The sequence below is a fragment of the Sander lucioperca genome, chromosome 1 (genome assembly GCF_008315115.2).
Source record: "Sander lucioperca isolate FBNREF2018 chromosome 1, SLUC_FBN_1.2, whole genome shotgun sequence".
In the NCBI taxonomy this organism is placed as follows: domain Eukaryota; kingdom Metazoa; phylum Chordata; class Actinopteri; order Perciformes; family Percidae; genus Sander; species Sander lucioperca.
Genome location: NC_050173.1, coordinates 36,022,706 through 36,042,329, shown reverse-complemented (window position 1 = coordinate 36,042,329; position 19,624 = coordinate 36,022,706). Strand labels below are relative to the sequence as shown.

General features: G+C 41.3%; 1 protein-coding gene and 1 pseudogene across 1 annotated transcript; both read right to left on the bottom strand.

The window, feature by feature from the left end:
- Positions 1 to 1,011: 1,011 nt before the first annotated feature.
- Positions 1,012 to 2,197, bottom strand: LOC116064243 (annotated as a pseudogene).
- Positions 2,198 to 2,709: 512 nt separating this feature from the next.
- On the bottom strand, positions 2,710 to 15,632 carry LOC116064454 (alpha-1A adrenergic receptor-like). Its single transcript, XM_031319684.2, has 2 exons — positions 13,919 to 15,632; positions 2,710 to 3,927 (listed from the first exon to the last, which is right to left on the bottom strand). Exons 1-2 carry the CDS (start codon positions 14,883 to 14,885, stop codon positions 3,362 to 3,364), a joined length of 1,533 nt encoding a protein of 510 aa, XP_031175544.1. The 5' UTR covers positions 14,886 to 15,632; the 3' UTR covers positions 2,710 to 3,361.
- Positions 15,633 to 19,624: the final 3,992 nt, after the last annotated feature.

Below are 19,624 nucleotides of genomic sequence, written 5' to 3'. Positions count from 1 at the left end.
TGGACAGATAGTCTAGCTAGCTGTCTCAATTTACCCTGCAGAGATCTGAGGAGCAGTCAACAATAGTCCTCATAAAGCCACCAAATTTCAAATTCCAACACAAAGAAAGCGGAAGGAAACGGAAAATACATGCATCTGGTGGAATTTCCGGTGGCACCGGAGCAATCCCGGAAGTGGAACGTCCAGGATATAGACTAATGGGGATTGGCTATCTTTTGGAGCCCGCCTCAAGTGGCTACTCGATGAACTATAGTTTTTGGCACTTCTGTATTGGCTTCATTTTTCAGCACCGGAGGTTGTCGCTTGGGGCCTACTCACTGGTAAAATGAATGCAACAGTTTCCATGACAACAAAATGTGCATTCTTTGACACCAAATATTTCACAAGCCATGTTTTATTATATTATATTTATTAAGTCATAGGAGTGTTGTTAAAACTGGTGATGTCCTCATCATCACCAGGGGCGTTTACCAGAACGGCATAGTCTAATGAAAGATGCTATCAAATTTCATTGTGGGAAATGTAGGATCCATTGTTTTGGAGTTTGACCCACACTAGGGACTAAAAGTCAGGATATGTGGGTCTCTGCTGCTGCACTGCTTCCATCGGTGGGACAGATGAGTAACTCGCTACTGATTGGTTATGGCAAAACAAGACAGACTAACACTCCTTCCCAACAATAAATGATCAAGCTAATACACGATGATCACCTTGAAATGGTCTCCTGTTCTAACACAACAGTGTCTGATTGTGTTAGAAGAATTATTTATCAAGAGATGGACAGAAACACTGAAAATGTCATAAAGTTAGTTTTTACTTGCAAGTAGAGACAATTTGCAGCACTTACAGCAAAGCACAGAAAATATGACTAACGAGAAGCCCTATACATCGGCTTTTTATAATTAATATGAAGACATAATACAGAGTCGATGTCGTCTCCGCTATCTGGTCAGAGTCGATAACGTCTCCCTTATCTGGTCAGAGAGCGCATGTTCTGCCCTCAGGCTCCAGACAAGATAGCAAATTGCTTCATGTTATCTTGTGGGAGAGCAATCAGTATAATATGATATTCTTATGCAAACAGTTTTAATATTTACAAGAATTTTTCTAACAGATTGCCGACCACAAAGTGAGGAATCCAAACTTGCTCTTAACGGCCTCCTTAAAATCCCACAGTCTAACATGGCTGCAAATACATGACGATAGTTCATGTTGAATAGGGCATAGAGGAAAGGGTTCAGAGAGGAATTGGCATATTCGAGCCACATGGAGGCCTCCAGAACCAGGGGGCTGACGCTGTAGCCCTTTAGAGAATGGACCACGGTCACACAGAAGAAAGGAAGCCAACAGAACAGGAATACCCCAATGATCAGACCCAGTGTCTTAGCAGCCTTCCGTTCTTTCTTCAAAGAATATCTTTCCAGATAAGCCTGGACTCATCTGGTGGAGTCAGTCCTCATGGGGTTCATCTGAAGCTGCCCAGTTTGGTGAGCGATTGCATGGATCCACCTCGCTTGTCTCTGGGCAGCCTTGAAGATTTTCCCATAGGCAAACAGCATGAAACCCATGGGAATGAAGAAGGAGATAGCTGAGGTCGCAAAGGCGTTGGGGACATAAAACATGGCCAAACAGGTCTGAGTATCCTGTTTGCTGCTGCTTACCACAGCAGGAGGTGACTGAGTGTACATGCCGAGGTAGACGCAAAGGGAGGAGATGACCAGAGGCAGAATCCAGCAGAGCAGCAGCAGTATGGCCACACGTCTGGCAGACATTCGGGCAGGATAGTGCAGCGGGTCGCACACTGCTTGTTGTTTCGGTCCAGTGCCACGCAGCTGAGATTAAAAATGGAGCACGTACAGAAAGTGATGTCCAGCAAGAAGTGTGCTCGGCAGAAGAAACGCCTGAAGTGCCAGCTGTCGACAGAGTGCCCCAGACTGAAAGGCATCACCAGCACAGCAACCAGGAAGTCCGTCACAGCCAGGGAAACCACAAAAGCATTGGTGGGCGTCTGGAGGCTTCGGAAATGTGCCACTGCAGCCATGATGACAAGATTTCCCATGATGGCAAAGATGGGGACAGGTAGGAGCAGGAACAGCACATATACTTTAACAGTGGTGCTATGAAATAAAGCAGAATCGCTGTCGTCATTAGTCAGGCTGTGGTTATCTGAGATGTTAGTCCCTAGCATGGATATCATGATGCAGCAGCAGTCACTCAATATAAATCAGTTGGGTTCAAGTGGATGCCTTTCCTTCAGTGTGATCACTGCATGTCATGTGATGTGTACCAGACTAGTACCAGTCTGTTCATGTGTGTGTGTGCATATGTCTAGTATTGATCTATTGTCAAAACAAAGCCCATCAGGGGTAAATTTCTAACTGGCATGTACTGTACCAGGCGTCAATGGGCCATGAGGTGAGTGAACAGGTAGGTATATACAGTTAGATGTCTTATAGCTGAGCTGTGATCAGAAGGAATCTGGCTTTATAGGCAATACACCCTAATACTGATCTATGCTCACTGGAAATGTTTACCTTCACCTCAGACGCTTAAAACTGTGCCCTTCTCCTCACTCAGATCACATCCCCTCTTAAACCAAATCCATCGATGTTCTTTTATCATTAGATTGACATTAATATCTATGATAATGGTGCACATCTTTCTCAAATCCAGAAAGCAGAGTTACAGAGAGAGACTTTGCCTCCGAGCAGCATTTGATCAACGTTCTAGTTTATTAATTTATCGATCACATTTCTAATATTGATATTCTGAACTTTTGAACATCGAACATACAAACGAGATGATATCTGATGATTGTGTGCACAGCAGATAAACCAGGTTATACTTTATTTTCACAACATACCATGAAGATATCAAGTGACTGCAACAGAAAGGTGATCATTGGTCTTATCACACACTTTTTACAGGTTCTTTGTCAGAGTTTTTACAGGTCATACATGGATTTTTAACTGAAGGGAAGGCTGTTGGGTTTCTGACAATATGTCCTTTTTCCTTCAAATGTCTTTTTTTGTTTAATTAAAATGCATGCACTGGTGTCTTTACAGTCCCAAAGAGGGTGGTGAACAGTGAATTTAATTAACTGTCTTGAACCCCTAACTGTTCAATGAAAGAAACCAGTCAACCACATATACAGTAACATAGGAAAAATACCTCTGATACAGCAGCATAGTCAATACTCCGTTACCTTCACCTTACACTGACCACTAATGACAACGACAATCCACTAACTGATGAATGATCATGGGACCATGTACAGTGAATGCAGCAAACCTTTGAAATCCTGTTTGTGACTTTAATCCTTTAAGGAACTAACGAGTCACATCTCAGTAAGACTCAGCAGTCACACCTTGTCATCGGGCATCATACTGTTTTTGTTGACCACTCCCTTGTCTCTATTCTTCCCAAAGGAGAAAGAGAAAATACCACCAGTAGTCCCCTCAGCTGGTTTCCCTCCTCTTCCCTCCCCTCTCAGAGCTCCATGCTGGCAGTCTGCAGGGCTGCCAGGCAGCAGGTTGGGTGTGGAGGGAGTTGGGGTGGTGCCCCCCCAGATGTATAATGTTTCCCCTTCAGGGCAAGGTGGAAGACCTTTGCTCAGGTAGCTGGGGCTTGGGCTGGCTGAGGAGGGCAGAGTACGCTGGCTGCCGTTCAAGCAGCTAGAGTTGTGATCTGTTGAGCCTTTGCGCGAGTGTCCGGAGGAGCTGAAGTTGGAGGAGCGGTAATTGTAGGCCCTCCATCCGGGACGTTTACGCTGGTGACACTGGCATCGTAGGATGCGGATGAAGGCCAGCTTGAACTCGCGGTTGTAGCAGGGATAGATGATGGGGTTCAGGCAGCTGTTAAAGTAGCCCAGCCAGAAGATCACTTTGAAGAGAAGATCTGGTGGGCGCAGGTTCACATTAAAAGACCCTAGAAACAGTAGAATAGAGAGAGAACATGGGGATACTGTCATTTGTGGCCAATGGCTTTGTACATAAACCTTCTTTAACAGCTCATTACTATGATGTGATCTGACATAAACCTTAAATATTTCTGTCTTAACTGTTTTTTCTGCGCTCTTTTCTAAAATGTCAAACTTGACATTGATCAAACACTGACCTGTTGGTAGACCTGTCATTACAAACACATGTTCAAACTCTCACAAGTAAGTCATAAGTCTTTAATTATATCAATAACTCATCCAACTTTTTCTCTCCTGATGCAGATACCTGAGTGATGATGCATGAATACCAGTGCTCTTATTTTCTCAAAGAGGTTTGTACCTCTACTGCGTGAAAGTCATTGGAATCATTTCCATGTAAGGTAACATAAGGCCAAGCATTGCTATGGAACAAAAAACTAAGCTGCCGGCCTGTTGTGACACAATGAATATAACGGATTGGCTGGCTATTGGAAACACTGGATTTTAAAATGACACTGATGAAGAAAATGTATTCAATGTGGATTAGTTACATAATGGCCGATAACCGATCTTTTTAATTAGACCAGTATCAGATCAGAGCATCCCTGCTCATAATACATTGATATTTTGTCCAGTAGGTGGCAGCATTTATTAACAAATAAGATCTTTACAGTCAGACTGCATGCAGACAGGATGTGGAGCGCAGAGGAAAGCCAATTTCACATGTTATTTATCATTAAAGAAAGACCTTGTATATAGGAGGCATTCAATCAGAAGCAAAAAGGTTTTCCCTTTTCAAAAACCAATGCAGCCGCCCTGTCACAGTTCATCGAGGAACTTTCATAGGAATACAGAGAGAGAGGGATGACCCTGAATTCATTTTTAGATGAATACACTGAGACATGCTTCGTTTTGAGCAAAAGGTAGACAGTTAAAAGGAAATGCACCTTTTCTCTGAGAGTGAATTGATATCTTACCACCATGACAGTACAGCTGAAGTTGTGTGTGCATAAGTGTGCATTTGGGGACGTTTGTTGTCTGTAAGCCTCAACAAGACTTTTTTTTCTCCACATTTAGAGGCAATCCTAATGATGGAAACGACAACATTGTAAAATATTCTGAAGCAGGCTTGTCATGTATGCTAATGAGTTGAGTCTGGCCTGTGTTAAACTGCTTTAATCTACCCTTTTGGTGCCTTTACTCCTCCTGTGGCCAAGCTTTAACAGTTGAAGAATATCTCACAAGTTAATGAGGAGGGAGGGGGAAGCCTGAAGATAAAAACACAGCAAGTGCAAGATTATTGTGAAAGAAAGACTTTGTGTGTGCGTGTGAGTGGGCAGATGTGAGTCAAACTGTTTCTTTACACCAACCCACATTCTTAAATTGATATCACATTCCCGAAAAGACTGAGGATGCACTATAATCTCAGGCTCTCATGTGTGAAATTACCTCTGGTAAGATATTACAGGCAGACAGATAGACACCTCAGCTTGCTTCTTCATGAATATCCCATTAACAGCTTTAACATATTTCAAGCGGTTCAATGTACGTCATATAATCTAAAACCAAATGGTTAAATATAATAATATACTAATATAGCTAATATACTAATATATTTAATATATGTATTTAATAAATATATTAGTTGTGAAAATCAGTCTGAAGGGAGTTGTGTCCAGTTGGAAATAATCAAAAACATACCACACTGTTTTTGGTTTGATTTCACAAAACCTGTGCAGCAGAACTGCAACTATTCAGAGAAAACACACACACACACACACACACACACACACACACACGCACACGCACACGCACACACACACACACACACACACACACACACACACACACACACACGCACGCACACACAAAATGCTCCAGTCAATTTGTTAAAAGTGATTGTGTAACAATCTGTGTGTGTGTGTGTGTGTGTGTGCACGCTTTGTGCTAGGACTGCAACTATTTATTTTTTCCATTATCTATTAATCTGACAATTTATTTCTCAATTGTTTAAAAATAATGAAAAATGTACACCAAATTTTGGCCCAGCCCAAGGTGACACTTTTACACTGTCTGTTTTGCCCAACAAACTAACCAAAATATATCAGCAGCAAATCCTCACACTTGAGAAGTCGGTACCAGAGAATGTTTGGGCATTTTTAACTTGCAAATAGAATCTCATGACTAATCAATTTATTATTCATTATATTTTCGGTTGAATCGATTAATTGAATACTTTTTTTTAGCTTTATTTCATACCATGATTAATGCATAAGTTACCCATCTATTTATTTATTTTCTTTGAAAAGACTGATAAGCATATATGTTAGGGTGAGGGTAAGACATATTCAATGGCAGAACTGATGCATTAGCTGTGGGACCGCTTTATGTGGCTCTCTTGGCTTAGTCAATAGGTGGGATGCATGAGATAAAATACTGTATATGCTCTGATAATCTGCATTTCATGTATAAGTCTCTCAGATGGGCTACACCAGTGTCATGTGCACATGCAAACACATCTGCGTGGCTCTGCCTGCCTCCCAGGAAGGGCCCTCTAAACATCCAGAGGCCCCAACAGAGACCAAAAAATGGGACACTGCCAGCATGTTCCTGTGCCTTCTTCCTACACTTTTATCAGCGCTTGTGTAGGAAGGAGGCACAGGAACATGCTGGCAGTGTCCCATTTTTAGAAATAAATCTGGTTGACAACAGACCTTCCTGTAGCCATGTTTGTGTGTTTAAGTTATGTGTGATTATGGTCCATTTTCATCCCTTGAAGAGTGTTTATGTTGAAAGGCTATAGTATAAACGGCAGAGGATGCGAAACAATGGTATAGTGATACTTGTGGGAGGGTTATGGTTGGTGGTCTTGGCCCTTCTGTTAAGATAAATGTTTGCACCTCCTTCCTGAGGACAGGCATACTCACACACCTCTCACTATGAAACACAGGAACATCTTAACAAAACAAGGCATCCTGTTATTCTTACTAATTGGAAGAAATGATGGCTATTCGGTGCCATGTAGTACACACACACACACACACACACACACACACACACACACACACACACACACACACACACACACACACACACACACACACACACATCCTGTTTCATAACACACCCATAAATATGATTAATATGTCTTGATTTAAAACGACAGAAGTTATTGCCCTTGCAGATTGCTTTCAATGAAACCATAGCATGAAGCTATTTTTGGGAAATGGGGTTGACATCCCAGGGGCCCTCACTTTCACCCCCGCTGCCCTGTGGCAACCTCCTTTCTTCTCCATCGCTTTGACTCTTAGCATTCTCATTATTTTTCCCCTTGAAAAACCATTTCAATTACCCCCGAGCGCAAAGGCCGGCCAGCTCATTTAAAAATAAACACACTCACAAACATAGTAGCCTGTAGATCTAAATCTGTGATTCTCTTAACTTTCAATTGCATCCACTGAAGGTTTGATGTCAAAGAAAGATGACCAAAGAAGACTTATTGTCAAGTCAAGATTAATTTGCCAGCTTCATTTGTTCCACCAAGCCCCTTTGACAAAACATGCCAAAAAAACACACACACACACACACACACACACACACACACACACACACACACACACACACACACACACACACACACACGTGGGAGATGCACACATGCACAGTATCTCTTCCAAAAAACACTTCCACATGGGAACAATTGGTTAACACCTTGAAGTGTTGGTTTCTCTCACACATGCACTGTAAATGTTGATAGCTATCCTGACATGCATAAATTAGTTAACTTATTAATCAACAATGTGCATTTCTTACTGGTTTTTATGAAGTAAACGTTAATTGCACGGTAAATAAAACAGTTATTGTTTGGAGTGAAGCTAACTTTAAACAATAAGTAGCAACAAAGCCTGGGGTCCTGTTCCAAATTTCATAGAAGAAGAAGAAGAAAGGCCAGGTTCTGAGCATGTGCAGTAGCTCACTTCAGTACATGTGCGGTCTGAGGACACGTGGACTGGATTGAGAGCGAGGCCCTTGGATTTTGAATTTTTCGTCTTTAAAAAAGGATTTGAAAAAAAGGTAAGCAAGCAATAATGTGAATTTGTGTTTCTGACTGCTGCCAATCTTAGCTAACGTTAGCGTTTGCTAAACGTTATTATGCTACTGCGTTTACAAAGATACAACAAAAATATTTATTAATTTAATGATTAAATAAGGTAGTGTCTCCAAACTTACCTCAATTAAAACTTGTCTCCTGCTAGTTGTACTACAGCACTTACTTTTAAAAAATAAGTTAAATTAATACATATTTTTGTTGTATCTCTTTTCGGTGTTGTAGTTTGTAGACGGTCCCTAAGCACTCGTCTTACTGCCATCTCACCGCCGGCTGCTCGTAGAGACCAAAGCCATCAGGCAAGTGCTATTTAAATAAACTCCTGGTGTACTTACAAACTTCCCAATGCCTCGTTTTATGAGTACAGAACCTATTTGTACTACTGTAGAAGTTTGATACCATTCCGGGCATTATTAGTGGGGTAATTTACGAGATACACCTTTGGCTCCATTAGCGCCTGCACTAAGCCATTCGGCGATAGTGCTAACTCACCCAATGTTAGACCAAGGAAAAAAAGCTTCTGGGGGGGGTGTTTGGCTCGAGGTTATGGTGCAAAGGACCCTAGGGTGAAATTACTCAGAACCATCCCTTTAAAGACGGACCAGACCTTTTCACTGCGGAGACGGAAGATTGTGGAGGCTGGGCCTCCAGTGAAAACCTTGATGGGGTGGTGGCCAGCTCTTTTTACAGAGAGACAAGTAAGTACTGGTATTCGCACATTTTTGTTTTCCACTTTGATAAACTGCATTTCGTTTTATGCTTGGGCCACTAATCAGTGTAGTGTTACTGCTGTGGATGTATTTATAGACACTAAAAAAAATTATTAATATTTTAATAGTACGCTGTATTTAGAATATTTTCACTACTACCATTTCCTTAGGCATTACATTTTCTCAACATATTTCTAGCATAAGGGCAACTGCTGTGCGCTGCATTATGCTGCACATCAGCTGTTTGGATCAGATTCCGCAGTTAATGAAATAAACAAATACAAGAAAATAAAAACAAGTGATTATGACAGAGAGAAGGAAATGTGGTTAACTATGGAGACAATAAGAAACTTATATGATCCAGAGAGAGGAAGAATAAACGCCAAATTGAGAGAGGAAACTTCTGTGGAAACTGGAGGAAAGGACTATGTGACAGCAAGGTAAAGCAGTGAAAATATTCTAAATATAGCATACACTTAAACTGATATAGATGTTTTTTAGGTGTCGTTTTTTTTTTTTTTTCATGTTTCATGTTTTATACCTAATAATGTTTTATAAAACTGCTAAATGCAGGTGTATGTGGAGTGAAAACTTGATGGGTAAGGCAGTGTAGCTAGGACACATGACAGTGACTATTGATCATGCCTATCAACATTTCCCTTTTGTAATTTCTTTTTTGTGGAGTTCTTACAGGTTACGGACACTGATGAGGCCTGGGAACAAGTATCTGTTGGGGTGCTGACTGTCATCGATGAAGATGAGCCAAACACTCCAAATTATCTCCACCTTGGCCCAGTTTCTACTGCTATCATTGTTGTGAGAGGTATTGTAATGGACAATATCCAGAAACTACCTCATGCACTTTGCCTCTTGTTTGGGCTGTCATATGCTCTGCACTTGGACTACCCTAAAGCCATGAAAAACACTTTAAGCTTCATTCAAAGAGCGCTTCTTGGCTTGGGACAGAACAAACTCTCACCAAATCTGCAAACTCTTAAAAATCACCTGTTGAGTTAGAATGTAAATAAGCCTGTAAGAGTTCTGACTTTTTGGCATTCAATATAAATTGTTTGCGAGGGATTGTTGTTTTTTATTATGTTAACTACTTTGTAAATCAAGGCACTTCATTCACCAAGTTGGGTCTAGAGGCTGATGGTTTATGTTCATACATGTGTGAGATCCCTAGCCAGAGTCATTACGCTTCCATATTGTTAGGCTTATTGAATGAAGCCTGTTGGTTCTTTACCAAGTTTGTCTATAAGCTGTGTAATTATTATTAAGTTGAGTTAAAGCCGTTGCTTTAAGATTACATTGTAAATTGTTTTTTCGGCGTTATAATTTTATTTATTTTCATAAAGACTAACTTACTACTTAGGGTTAGGGTTAGGGTTGGCCCTAACTAAAAAAATCCAAGGTGCAGGAACTTTCACATTAGTTAGCCAAACTTAAATAAATTAGTTGTTTGGAAGACACACACACACGCACACGCACACACACACACACACACACACACACACACACACACACACACACACACACACACACACACACACAGAGTACATTTTACTTGAAATGATTTAGTAGTTTGAACCAGTAATTCGGAGTAGTCTATACTAAGTCAAGAGTACATCCTAAGTAAATGATCAAGTAATCTTAACTGTTTTTTTTTGTTATTGCAACTCAAGTGTAAGTGTACTACACTACATAAATATTTGTTATTCAAACTTACAATACCTATTCCAATTTACTTAGTTTTTTCAAGGCAATCGGTTTGCATGCTTTTTTCAAGTAAGGTTAACTAATTAGATTTTACAGTGGGCACACTGCTTGAAACAGTTGCTAAATGCGAGGCCTTCACAGGACTTTATTTTTTTCCGGCTGAGTTGGGAGATGAGAACAAGAGTAAATCTAGATGAGTCCCTCCATTGAATCTTCTTTTTTTAAATATGATTTATTTATTGAGTTTTCTCTCCATTGAATCTTCTTATTTTAAAAGTTAAAGCAAAACAATTTCCTACACTTTATGACAATGCTTGAATGCTCATAGCAATATATGTTTATGTTTTTATCTTGGTTTAGAGTTATTGTCTTTGTTTACATATATGTAGGAGTGAAACGATTTGTCAATGAATTGATTATTCAGTGGACAGGAAATTAATTAGCAATAGTTTTGATAATCAACTAATCTAATACTATATATAACACATTTTTCAAGCAAAATTGCCATACATTTACTGGTCTTAGCATCTAAAATGTTAGGATTTGGTGCTTTTCCTCATCTTCCATCATAGTAAATTAAATATGTTTTACTTTTAGACTTTTGGTCAAACAAAAAAGAAATATAAAAACATCACCTTGCATTTCTCAATATTTCCTGACATTTTATAGACCAAATAATTAACCAATTAATCGAGAAAACAACTGGCAGAATAATCAATAATGAAAATAAGTTTGTTTACTTAATACATGCATCTTCCTGTACATTTGTGTTCAGCTGTATGCAGCTGTGGCTGCTGACAGCTGGATATTATTCCTTCAGTGTGTCAGGTTGAGTCTGATTTTATTGACTTGTTGCATGATTTTTCTGGTGTTTCTTTGAAGAAATGTGACTAATTTATTTCTTAATAATGAATTAATTTATTGTTTTTTTTGTTTGTGACTTGTCTTGACTTGACTTCCCTGTCAGTCTGCATGAAATACATTTTATGATAGGAAACTAGCTGCTCAACATACGGTTGTAATAGAGACCTGCTGGTGGGACAGGTGTGCAGCTTGAAAGGTGAAAAAGAGTGTCAATGAAAATATATTGTTGTTATTAAAGTTAACATTTCGAAGGTCAATACGCTTTTTTTGTGAAATTTTGGCTGCCTTTATTACATCTGGCCCTTAAAAAAGCCTTTTTTGGTCAATGTCTGCACTAGTGTCTGATTACTGCTGTGCAATTAAAATGTTACGGTGTCATTTTTTCATAATGTGACACAAGAATGTGTTCTGAAATAACTTTAAGTTTAGATATGTCATCCTTACTGACAAACAAGCTAAGTAAAACTGTACTGAAATTTTGGGCTGTTGGAAGCTTGCCTGGACACTAACTTAAAATCTTTGATGTAATGTTTATTATCTTGAAGTCTGTATACCTTACTTTGCTCCAAGTTAAAGGCGTAAAAGGAGACACGATAATTCAGAACCTGAAAAAAAGGAATGACTCTGGGACTGGTAGCTGCATGCTTGCCATTTATGTGCAAAAACAAAACAACTGTTTACAGAATTTGGATCAGATAGGCCAGTTGTAAAGGAGAGAGTTCATGTATTTCTTTAGGCTGCACATGTTCTGAGGTTGAGACTTCAGGGGTCAGGGATCACAGTGGCTCTTGCTGGAAGGCAGCATTTAGCCTCAGTTTCACTTTTGCTGGTTTTTAAATTTTTTAAAAAATCTCAGCACTCCTACACACACACACACACACACACACACACACACGCAAAGCACACGTCCTGTTGCCACCTGTGCGCACACACCGCCAACCAGAACCCCTCACATAGGTTACATATCAGTGACAGTATGCAGAGGAAGCAGCAGGGTAATAACAAGTGTGAGACAGGAAATCCCACTCTGTGGGTGGAGGCTGATGAATACTCAGGGAGCAACAAGATGTTTTGTGTGGAATTCCCCAGTAAAAGACTGGTGGACTTGTTTGTATGCTTTACTTTCTCTGAGGCCAGTTAAAAATTAGCATGAAATAAGGTTACATGGGGCTCTGTCACAATATATCAGTATGCTACACCAGAGATTGTACAGAGAAATGCACCCTCTGGGGTTTCTTGGCAGTTGGTTGATTAGTGTTACATAAACAGACCCCTCCTGAACCTCACGTCCCCTCTGAATCTGCTCTGTGAAGGGTCTCTGAACTGAAAATCAGAACTTTGGAAAATTACATTTGTTACATGCTTTTGGTATCTCACTAAGAACGCCTCGAGGCAAAAAATAATCTCCACTGCTTGACACTGCATAGTGATCCCGCCCCAGCCCCAGGTAGTGATGTGTGTGTATCCAATGTGAGGAGGTGATGAGCTGCAGCTTGAAGCCAGGGGCATAAACACATTCCCATATGACCACAGTAAATATGTACACATGCAGTCACATGCCCATACACAAACACACACTCACATACATAAACAACCATAAGTGGCATAAGAGACCAATGCTCTGGCAATTAGGCAAACAATCATACAAAATACAGCAGACATGATTGTAGTTTAGACTTAATTCAGTGAGCCATTTTATCCAGATTCCATCACTAAATAAAGACTTAATGTTTTCTTAACCCTCTTCGCCACAACATAGCCAGCGGCATGAGCAATTCACCACAGAATATATTGTTTCATTTCCTCTGCAGGTTTTTAAAGCCATGACAGCGGGGTGTTGAATGCTTGCCAGTCTCAGTGGCATCAGGGAGCCCTGGCAGGCCCCACAGGCCTCTGAATAAACCGACCAGAACAGAGAGAGGCCACTCCACTTGAGGAGCGTATTTGTTGCACCAACAGATTAACTGAGACTCAGGGAATAATGCAAAGATAACACTAATAATAATGTTTGGATAAGCTTGTGAAAAATTCCTTCTCAGTCTCTGAACAACATGTTTATCCTATATTATGGACACTGAGTTTAGAGATCACAACTTCAGTGTTGGCTTTGGCATTGTAGAGTTGGAACATTTTTTAAGGTTCGTCCAAATTCAAAGTCGGTATCATAAAATATGATGCAATCTAACTTAATTACATAAACAGAGGCTGTGAAGTCAGAGAAATGATAAACTATAGATCCACTCCTACTGCGCTTGAATGCTGCAAATATGTATGGGTGATATTATTGTTTTTAACTCCTGTAGAGGTCTATTAAATGACCATTATATCATAGCCCACACATAGGTTTGGTGACAATTCAGAGCACTAAATGCTACCCAGGAGATGTTCCCAGTGCCAGCAATAGATATGATTTACAAGACCTGCAGCCGTTAACTGCCTCAGTTTAACTTCCTACAGACTTTTAGATCAATGTAATATCTTTTCTGCAGGTCTCGTTAGCTAATGTAATACAGCCTAGATGAAGTTTTTAAATCGATGTGTGAGGAAAACAATGTTTTTGTTTCATTTATGACAGTAAATCATACCTATTGAACTTACCTATGGGTAAGGCGAGAAAGAAGGGCAGCCAACAAAGCGTAAACATGCCGACCACAACTCCCAAAGTTTTTGCTGCTTTCTTCTCCCGGGAGAATTTCAGAAGTTTTACCGTGAGGGAACTTCTCGCTTGGTGCGCGCGGCCCTTGCCGGTGCTTGAACTGCCGGACTCCTCCTGCATCTGAGAACCCTTGTGGATCCTGAGGGTCAGCTCACCCGAGTTCATCCTCTCGCGCATCACACCGGCTTCCAGGTTCTTTGTGGTCCGTTTGGCGACTATGTACACCCTGCAGTACATGACCAGAATCACGATGAGAGGGATGTAGAAGGAGCCGAGGGAGGAGAAGAGCGCGTAAAACGGCTCCTCTGTGATGGGGCACACCGTGTCGTCCGGCGACGGCGGCTGCTTCCACCCGAGCAAAGGTCCGATGGAGATGACCACCGACAGCACCCACACCCCGAGCATGGCCAGCAGAGCCCGCTTCTCCGTCACGATGCCCGGGTACTGCAGCGGGTAGCTCACTCCGATGTAGCGGTCGATGGATATTACGCACAGGCTCATGATGGACGCGGTGCAGCACAGCACATCCACCGCCGCCCAAATGTCACAGAATATCCTGCCGAACACCCAGTAGTCTAAGATCTCCAGAGTGGCGGACACCGGCAGCACCGTGGTGCCCAGCAGCAGGTCGGCGATGGCCAGGTTGATGATGAAGTAGTGTGTCGGTGTCCGCAGGTGCCTGTTGCACATCACCGAGAGGATGACGAGGATATTGCCCGCGATGGCGAACACGATGAAAGCCCCCAGCACCAGGGCGAGCGGGATGGCTCGGTTGAGGTCCACCTCTGTGTGGTTCCCCCCAGAGCCGTTAGTGAAGCTGACCGGGGAAGACGCGCCCGGAGCCCTGCCGAGTTCCTCCGAGGAACCATTTTTCCACAAGTTTGTGACATTGTCAGTGCTCAGACTCATTTTGACTCAAGAGGTCCTCCATAGCAGGCTACAGATCACTTGTAAGTGCAACTCACGAAAGAGCGTTAACATGAAAACGGTCTAAATGTCCCAAGTATGCATGGTTTACCTGCGTGTTTGCAATGTTGTTTCCAGATCACTGCTGAGATGTTTTCATCAGAGAAACCCGTTCCCTGTGCAGCCGAACAGTGCCCATGCAGTCCTCCCTCCTGAGGGCTCAGTGGAGAAGTGAGGGATCTCCTGCCTCCTCTGCACCACACACAGCTCCCCCGTGTACTGACCAAACACAGGCTACCTAAACACGAGCCTATGTAGCGCGCATGCCGCATCATTACATGAAAACCCGCGACTCCACATAAAACGCATAACATACTGTATATTTGCATCATTTTAAGCAACTGTACGGGATGGAATAGCGCGTTTTGGGAGAAGTGCGTCTTTGGTGTCTTGGATTTGTTTGTTTTTCTCACTGTGGGAGGGTGCTTAACTGGACAATTATAAGCAAGACTTCTTGTTAACTTTGTTGTCAGCTTTTAGTTTGAAGTTCCTTTAAAGTGCACAAAATGCTTTGATTGCAGTGGAAAAAGATCATTTATAATATAAAAACGTGACTCAAGTGTTTGAGCATATGGGCCTATGTCTCAGTGTAAATAACCATTGAAATAGGATCTAACTACTCAGTTTCCATCTATGTGTATGTGGTCCTGGAAAATGAATTAGGATGCTCAGACAGGCAACCTAAAAAAGGTTAAGCCTTAATTGATTAAGTGCAAAAGTAGATAACAAAATCACAAATGCCCTCTGCTATAGACTAACAGGTAGGTCTATTTCTCTGAAATAGTTTCCTATTTTGGTCAAAATCAGGAGTTCCTATAATCTCACTTTGAATCTGAGCTCAGTTAGTGAGGAGTGACTGATTTAATGGGCTGAGTTCAGACAAGCACATTCCTAAAACTCAGGTTCCTCATGTTTAAGAGCTTTTCCCCTCATGATGTTACACTGGCTGAGGACAGACATTTCTTCTTAACCTGTCAGAACTGCAACTTTTATGATTCAATGTAAAAACTAAACAAATTCCTACAGAATCTTTAAAGCTCAGTGAAGGTGTCCATCAGATTTCACTTTATAGTCTTAATCTGCATCGACTTCATTGTCTTTCTCCCAGGAATATTTATAGCTTCAGGTTCATTTTGAACCATATTATCACAGAGGTCTGGGATGTTGTTAGAATTTGAATTAATGTCATCATGTTTAGCGTGTTTATTTTCAATAGGCTATTACATTTTCAGTAAGGTGACCAGATTTCTGAGACAAAATCCGGGAACATTTTCAGCTCAGAAGCGTAAATACCTCCAAAACAGGTAATGTTTTTATCTTTGTAAACTTAAAACGGGGACACTGCCCCAGGGGCATCACTAGTCACTAGACCTAGAGCTGCACTGGGGCACAAGCCCCCCTATGGGGGTCCATGGGCATGCTCCCCTGTAAGAAAATTTTGTCTTTAAATGCCTCAATCTGGTGCACTTTGAAAAGAAATTCAGACAACAAGCAGGAGGTGTTCTATGTGTGGAGTAGTTTTGGAGACATGCCTCTTTGTAATTATGACATATATATAAAAAATAAATGATGGCAAAAAATACTCCCCCAAATTATGCATATGTCTATTTTTGAAAAGTAAGTGATGTAGTATATATATATATATATATATATATAAATAAAATGTTTTTGGCAAAAAAATATTGCCCAAAAATATGAAGATGCTTATTTTTTGAAAGGAAAGTGCTGTAGTACAACCAGCAGGGGGGCTTCTATGTGTGTAGTTTTGGAGACATGACTCTGTAATTTTGAGATATTACATTTTTTTGGCAAAAAATATTCCCCAAAATTAGGCATATGCCTATTTTTGAAAAGTAAGTGCTGTAGTACAACTAGCAGGAGACAAGTTATAATTGAGGTAAGTTTGGAGACACTACCTTATTTAATCATTACATTAATACATATTTTTGTGGTAAGCTATCTCTTGTCGGTGTTGTAGTTTGTAGACCGTCCCTAAGCACTCGTCTTACTACTGTCTCACCGCCGGCTGGAGAAATAACATTGGTTTCTATGACCAATGTTATTTCTCCAGGTTGGAGGACGGCTCGTTTTGATGAAAATGAGTTTGTAGCTTGTTGTTTACCTTACTATGGTAGGAAAGATGCGTCGTTTGTGATTTAATAACATTTCGCTGCAGAGTAATTGATCCCTGAAGTTCGAATCTATGAATATCTTTCTAACTTTACCGAAGTTGAGCCCTGAGCAGCGCTTGCTCTGGCTGTCTTGAGCCTGCGCTATACATTTGGTCAATGTTTTCTTTCTTTCATTCCAATTTCGGGTCTGTCAGTCACAGTGAAAACCGGGGACATTTCCGGGGACAGACTTAATAATAACATTAAACCTTTATAAAGGCAATCTTATTGGGTGGAAGATGTTTCTTTTTATCAATGAAAACGTTGGTCTTTACTCTCTATTTCTTACTATTTCTTTACTTTTTCCTTATTTCAAGAAAACAATCACTTCAAGCATTCTCCTGCTGCTTCACTGCTGCTCATCAAGTTCAGTTTTTGACTCTTTACCTGTATGGAAACAGGAGAAACAAAAAATGTATAGAATCTAGTCGTGCTGTTGAGATGTAGGCCTACTTGTGGCTAATGATTGATGATTGACCGAATAAAAGTTGAATTACAATAAAACGTCTTCACAGTTAAAATGTAAATTGACATCTTCCAGTTCTTGCATAATTCAGAAGACTCATCAATATGCCTACAAATTCACATAGCCTATATGAAGCTATTTTTCCCAGTCCAATCCTCAATTGGCGCTAGATGATTTTGGTTTTAGTGCATTATTCTCTACCGATGTCTCTACCACTTCACCGTTAAGGTAGGGCGCAGAACATCAGGCAGACACAGCGGCAAAGCGTCCTCATTGCATCTGGCTACGTCACGCTTTGAAAGGTCAACGGAAACTGAGGTCAAAGTTGAAATCATTTGAACTCTGAGCGGTGCGCCCATAGATATATAACAACGCCACGCGCTCTCCCCATAGTAAAACAATGGCACACCCAGCGCGGGTCATTTGTGGGTGACACAAATCAAACATCAAAAATGCTGTGTGCATATGCCGTATGATGCCAAAGATGCTCTCTTTGGTTAGCTAAAATACTAACGTTACGTTAGCTAGCTAAACGCTGATGCTCGTGGCGGTCGCGGAGCCTCCAGCGGGGACTTGTACATTTGCTTAGGAACTGTTAGAGAGAACACACACCAGCCCGATAATCGGGCGTCGGGCCGTCTGGCGAGGTCCGTGACTCGAGTCTGTTCTGTGTATCCCGTGCCGTCGGCCGTCCGAGGAGCCGTCAGCATTCATTTGGGCCGACCCGACATGTTCAGTCGGGGACAGGGCAGTCGGGACTCACCCGGAAACGGGGAGCGGATGAGCCGCTCAAAATCTGACGAAAATCTTTTAAACTGACTTTTGTCAATCTGAAATGAAGACAGATTCAGCAACTGCATGGCCTATTTCTCACTTAAAATGTTTTCAGAAACACGTTTCGGTGAACTATTTTAGTACAATATGAGATCGTATTCTGAACAAGCCGCCATGACAGTCTGGCTGTGAATTTCCGGAGAAAAAAGAACCACGTGACGGTTGCCGGTTTTAATTTTCTGGGAAAGAATCAGACTGTTAATGAAAACTGTCAGTACACGATCCGTTCTGCCTGCACGATCCGTTCTGCGCATGCGCTGTTGTACGAGGATTTACGACACTGCACGATCTGTTCCACGCTTCCGGTCGACAGCCAAGCTAACGTTAGTTTAGCTAACAGCTAATTCGGCTAACTGCTAGCTGAGACAGCATGTAATAACTTTAAAAGACCATCAAAATAAAACGTGAAAATAACTGTTAACATATATAACAGCTGTTACGTCAGTTCTACTTTACTTGTGCTCATTTAAAATACAATCACTCAATACTTGTCTTTATTGTTATTACTGTGAAGTCTTAATTTAGCTGTAGCCTGCTTTTCCCATTACGTTTGAGTTAACGTTATTTTAGACTGAATCTAGCTGTCAGCTAGCAGTTAGCCGAATTAGCTGTTAGCTAAACTAATGTTAGCTTCCCGGTGGAGGCTAGCCATAGGCTAGCGTGGAACAGATCGTGCAGGTCGTATCCTTGGTAAAACAGTATTATCTTGCGCATGCGCAGAACGGATCGTGTACTGACAGAAACAATACAGAGCAGCGCCGCCTGCTGGTATGGAGACGTATTACGTTTCGCGCACGCGCAGAGCGTATGCTCAAGTCGGCATCGCCTCAGTGTGTTCTGAGGCATTTTTTTGGACCTCGGTGTCACTGCCCGATGTGAGTCGAGTGCAGATGTGAGTCACGCATGCTCAGATTTAAACTGTTTACGGCATAACGTGTCATACTGAAATTTGTGAAATCTATAAAATAATAAACGTTTCTCTTTACATACAATAACAGAAGATGGTAATCATTTCAAAAACGTTGTAGCTATCTATGACTGTTTGGTTGCTAACGTTAGCTCAAAACGCCATTCAAGTGACAGCCTTTGTTGTGTTTGATTGCTAACTTTTAGCTAGCAGTCATTTCAAAAACGTTGTAGCTATCTATGACTGTTTGATTGCTAACGTTAGCTCAAAACGCCATTAAGCGACAGCCTTTATTGTGTTTGAC

Coding starts and splice junctions, on each gene's coding strand:
- LOC116064454 (XM_031319684.2), bottom strand. CDS start 14,885: ATGAGTCTGAGCACTGACAATGTCACAAACTTGTGGAAAAATGGTTCC. Junction 3,928..13,918: donor CTTTCTCGCCTTACCCATAG/GTAAGTTCAATA, acceptor TACTGTTTCTAG/GGTCTTTTAATGTGAACCTG.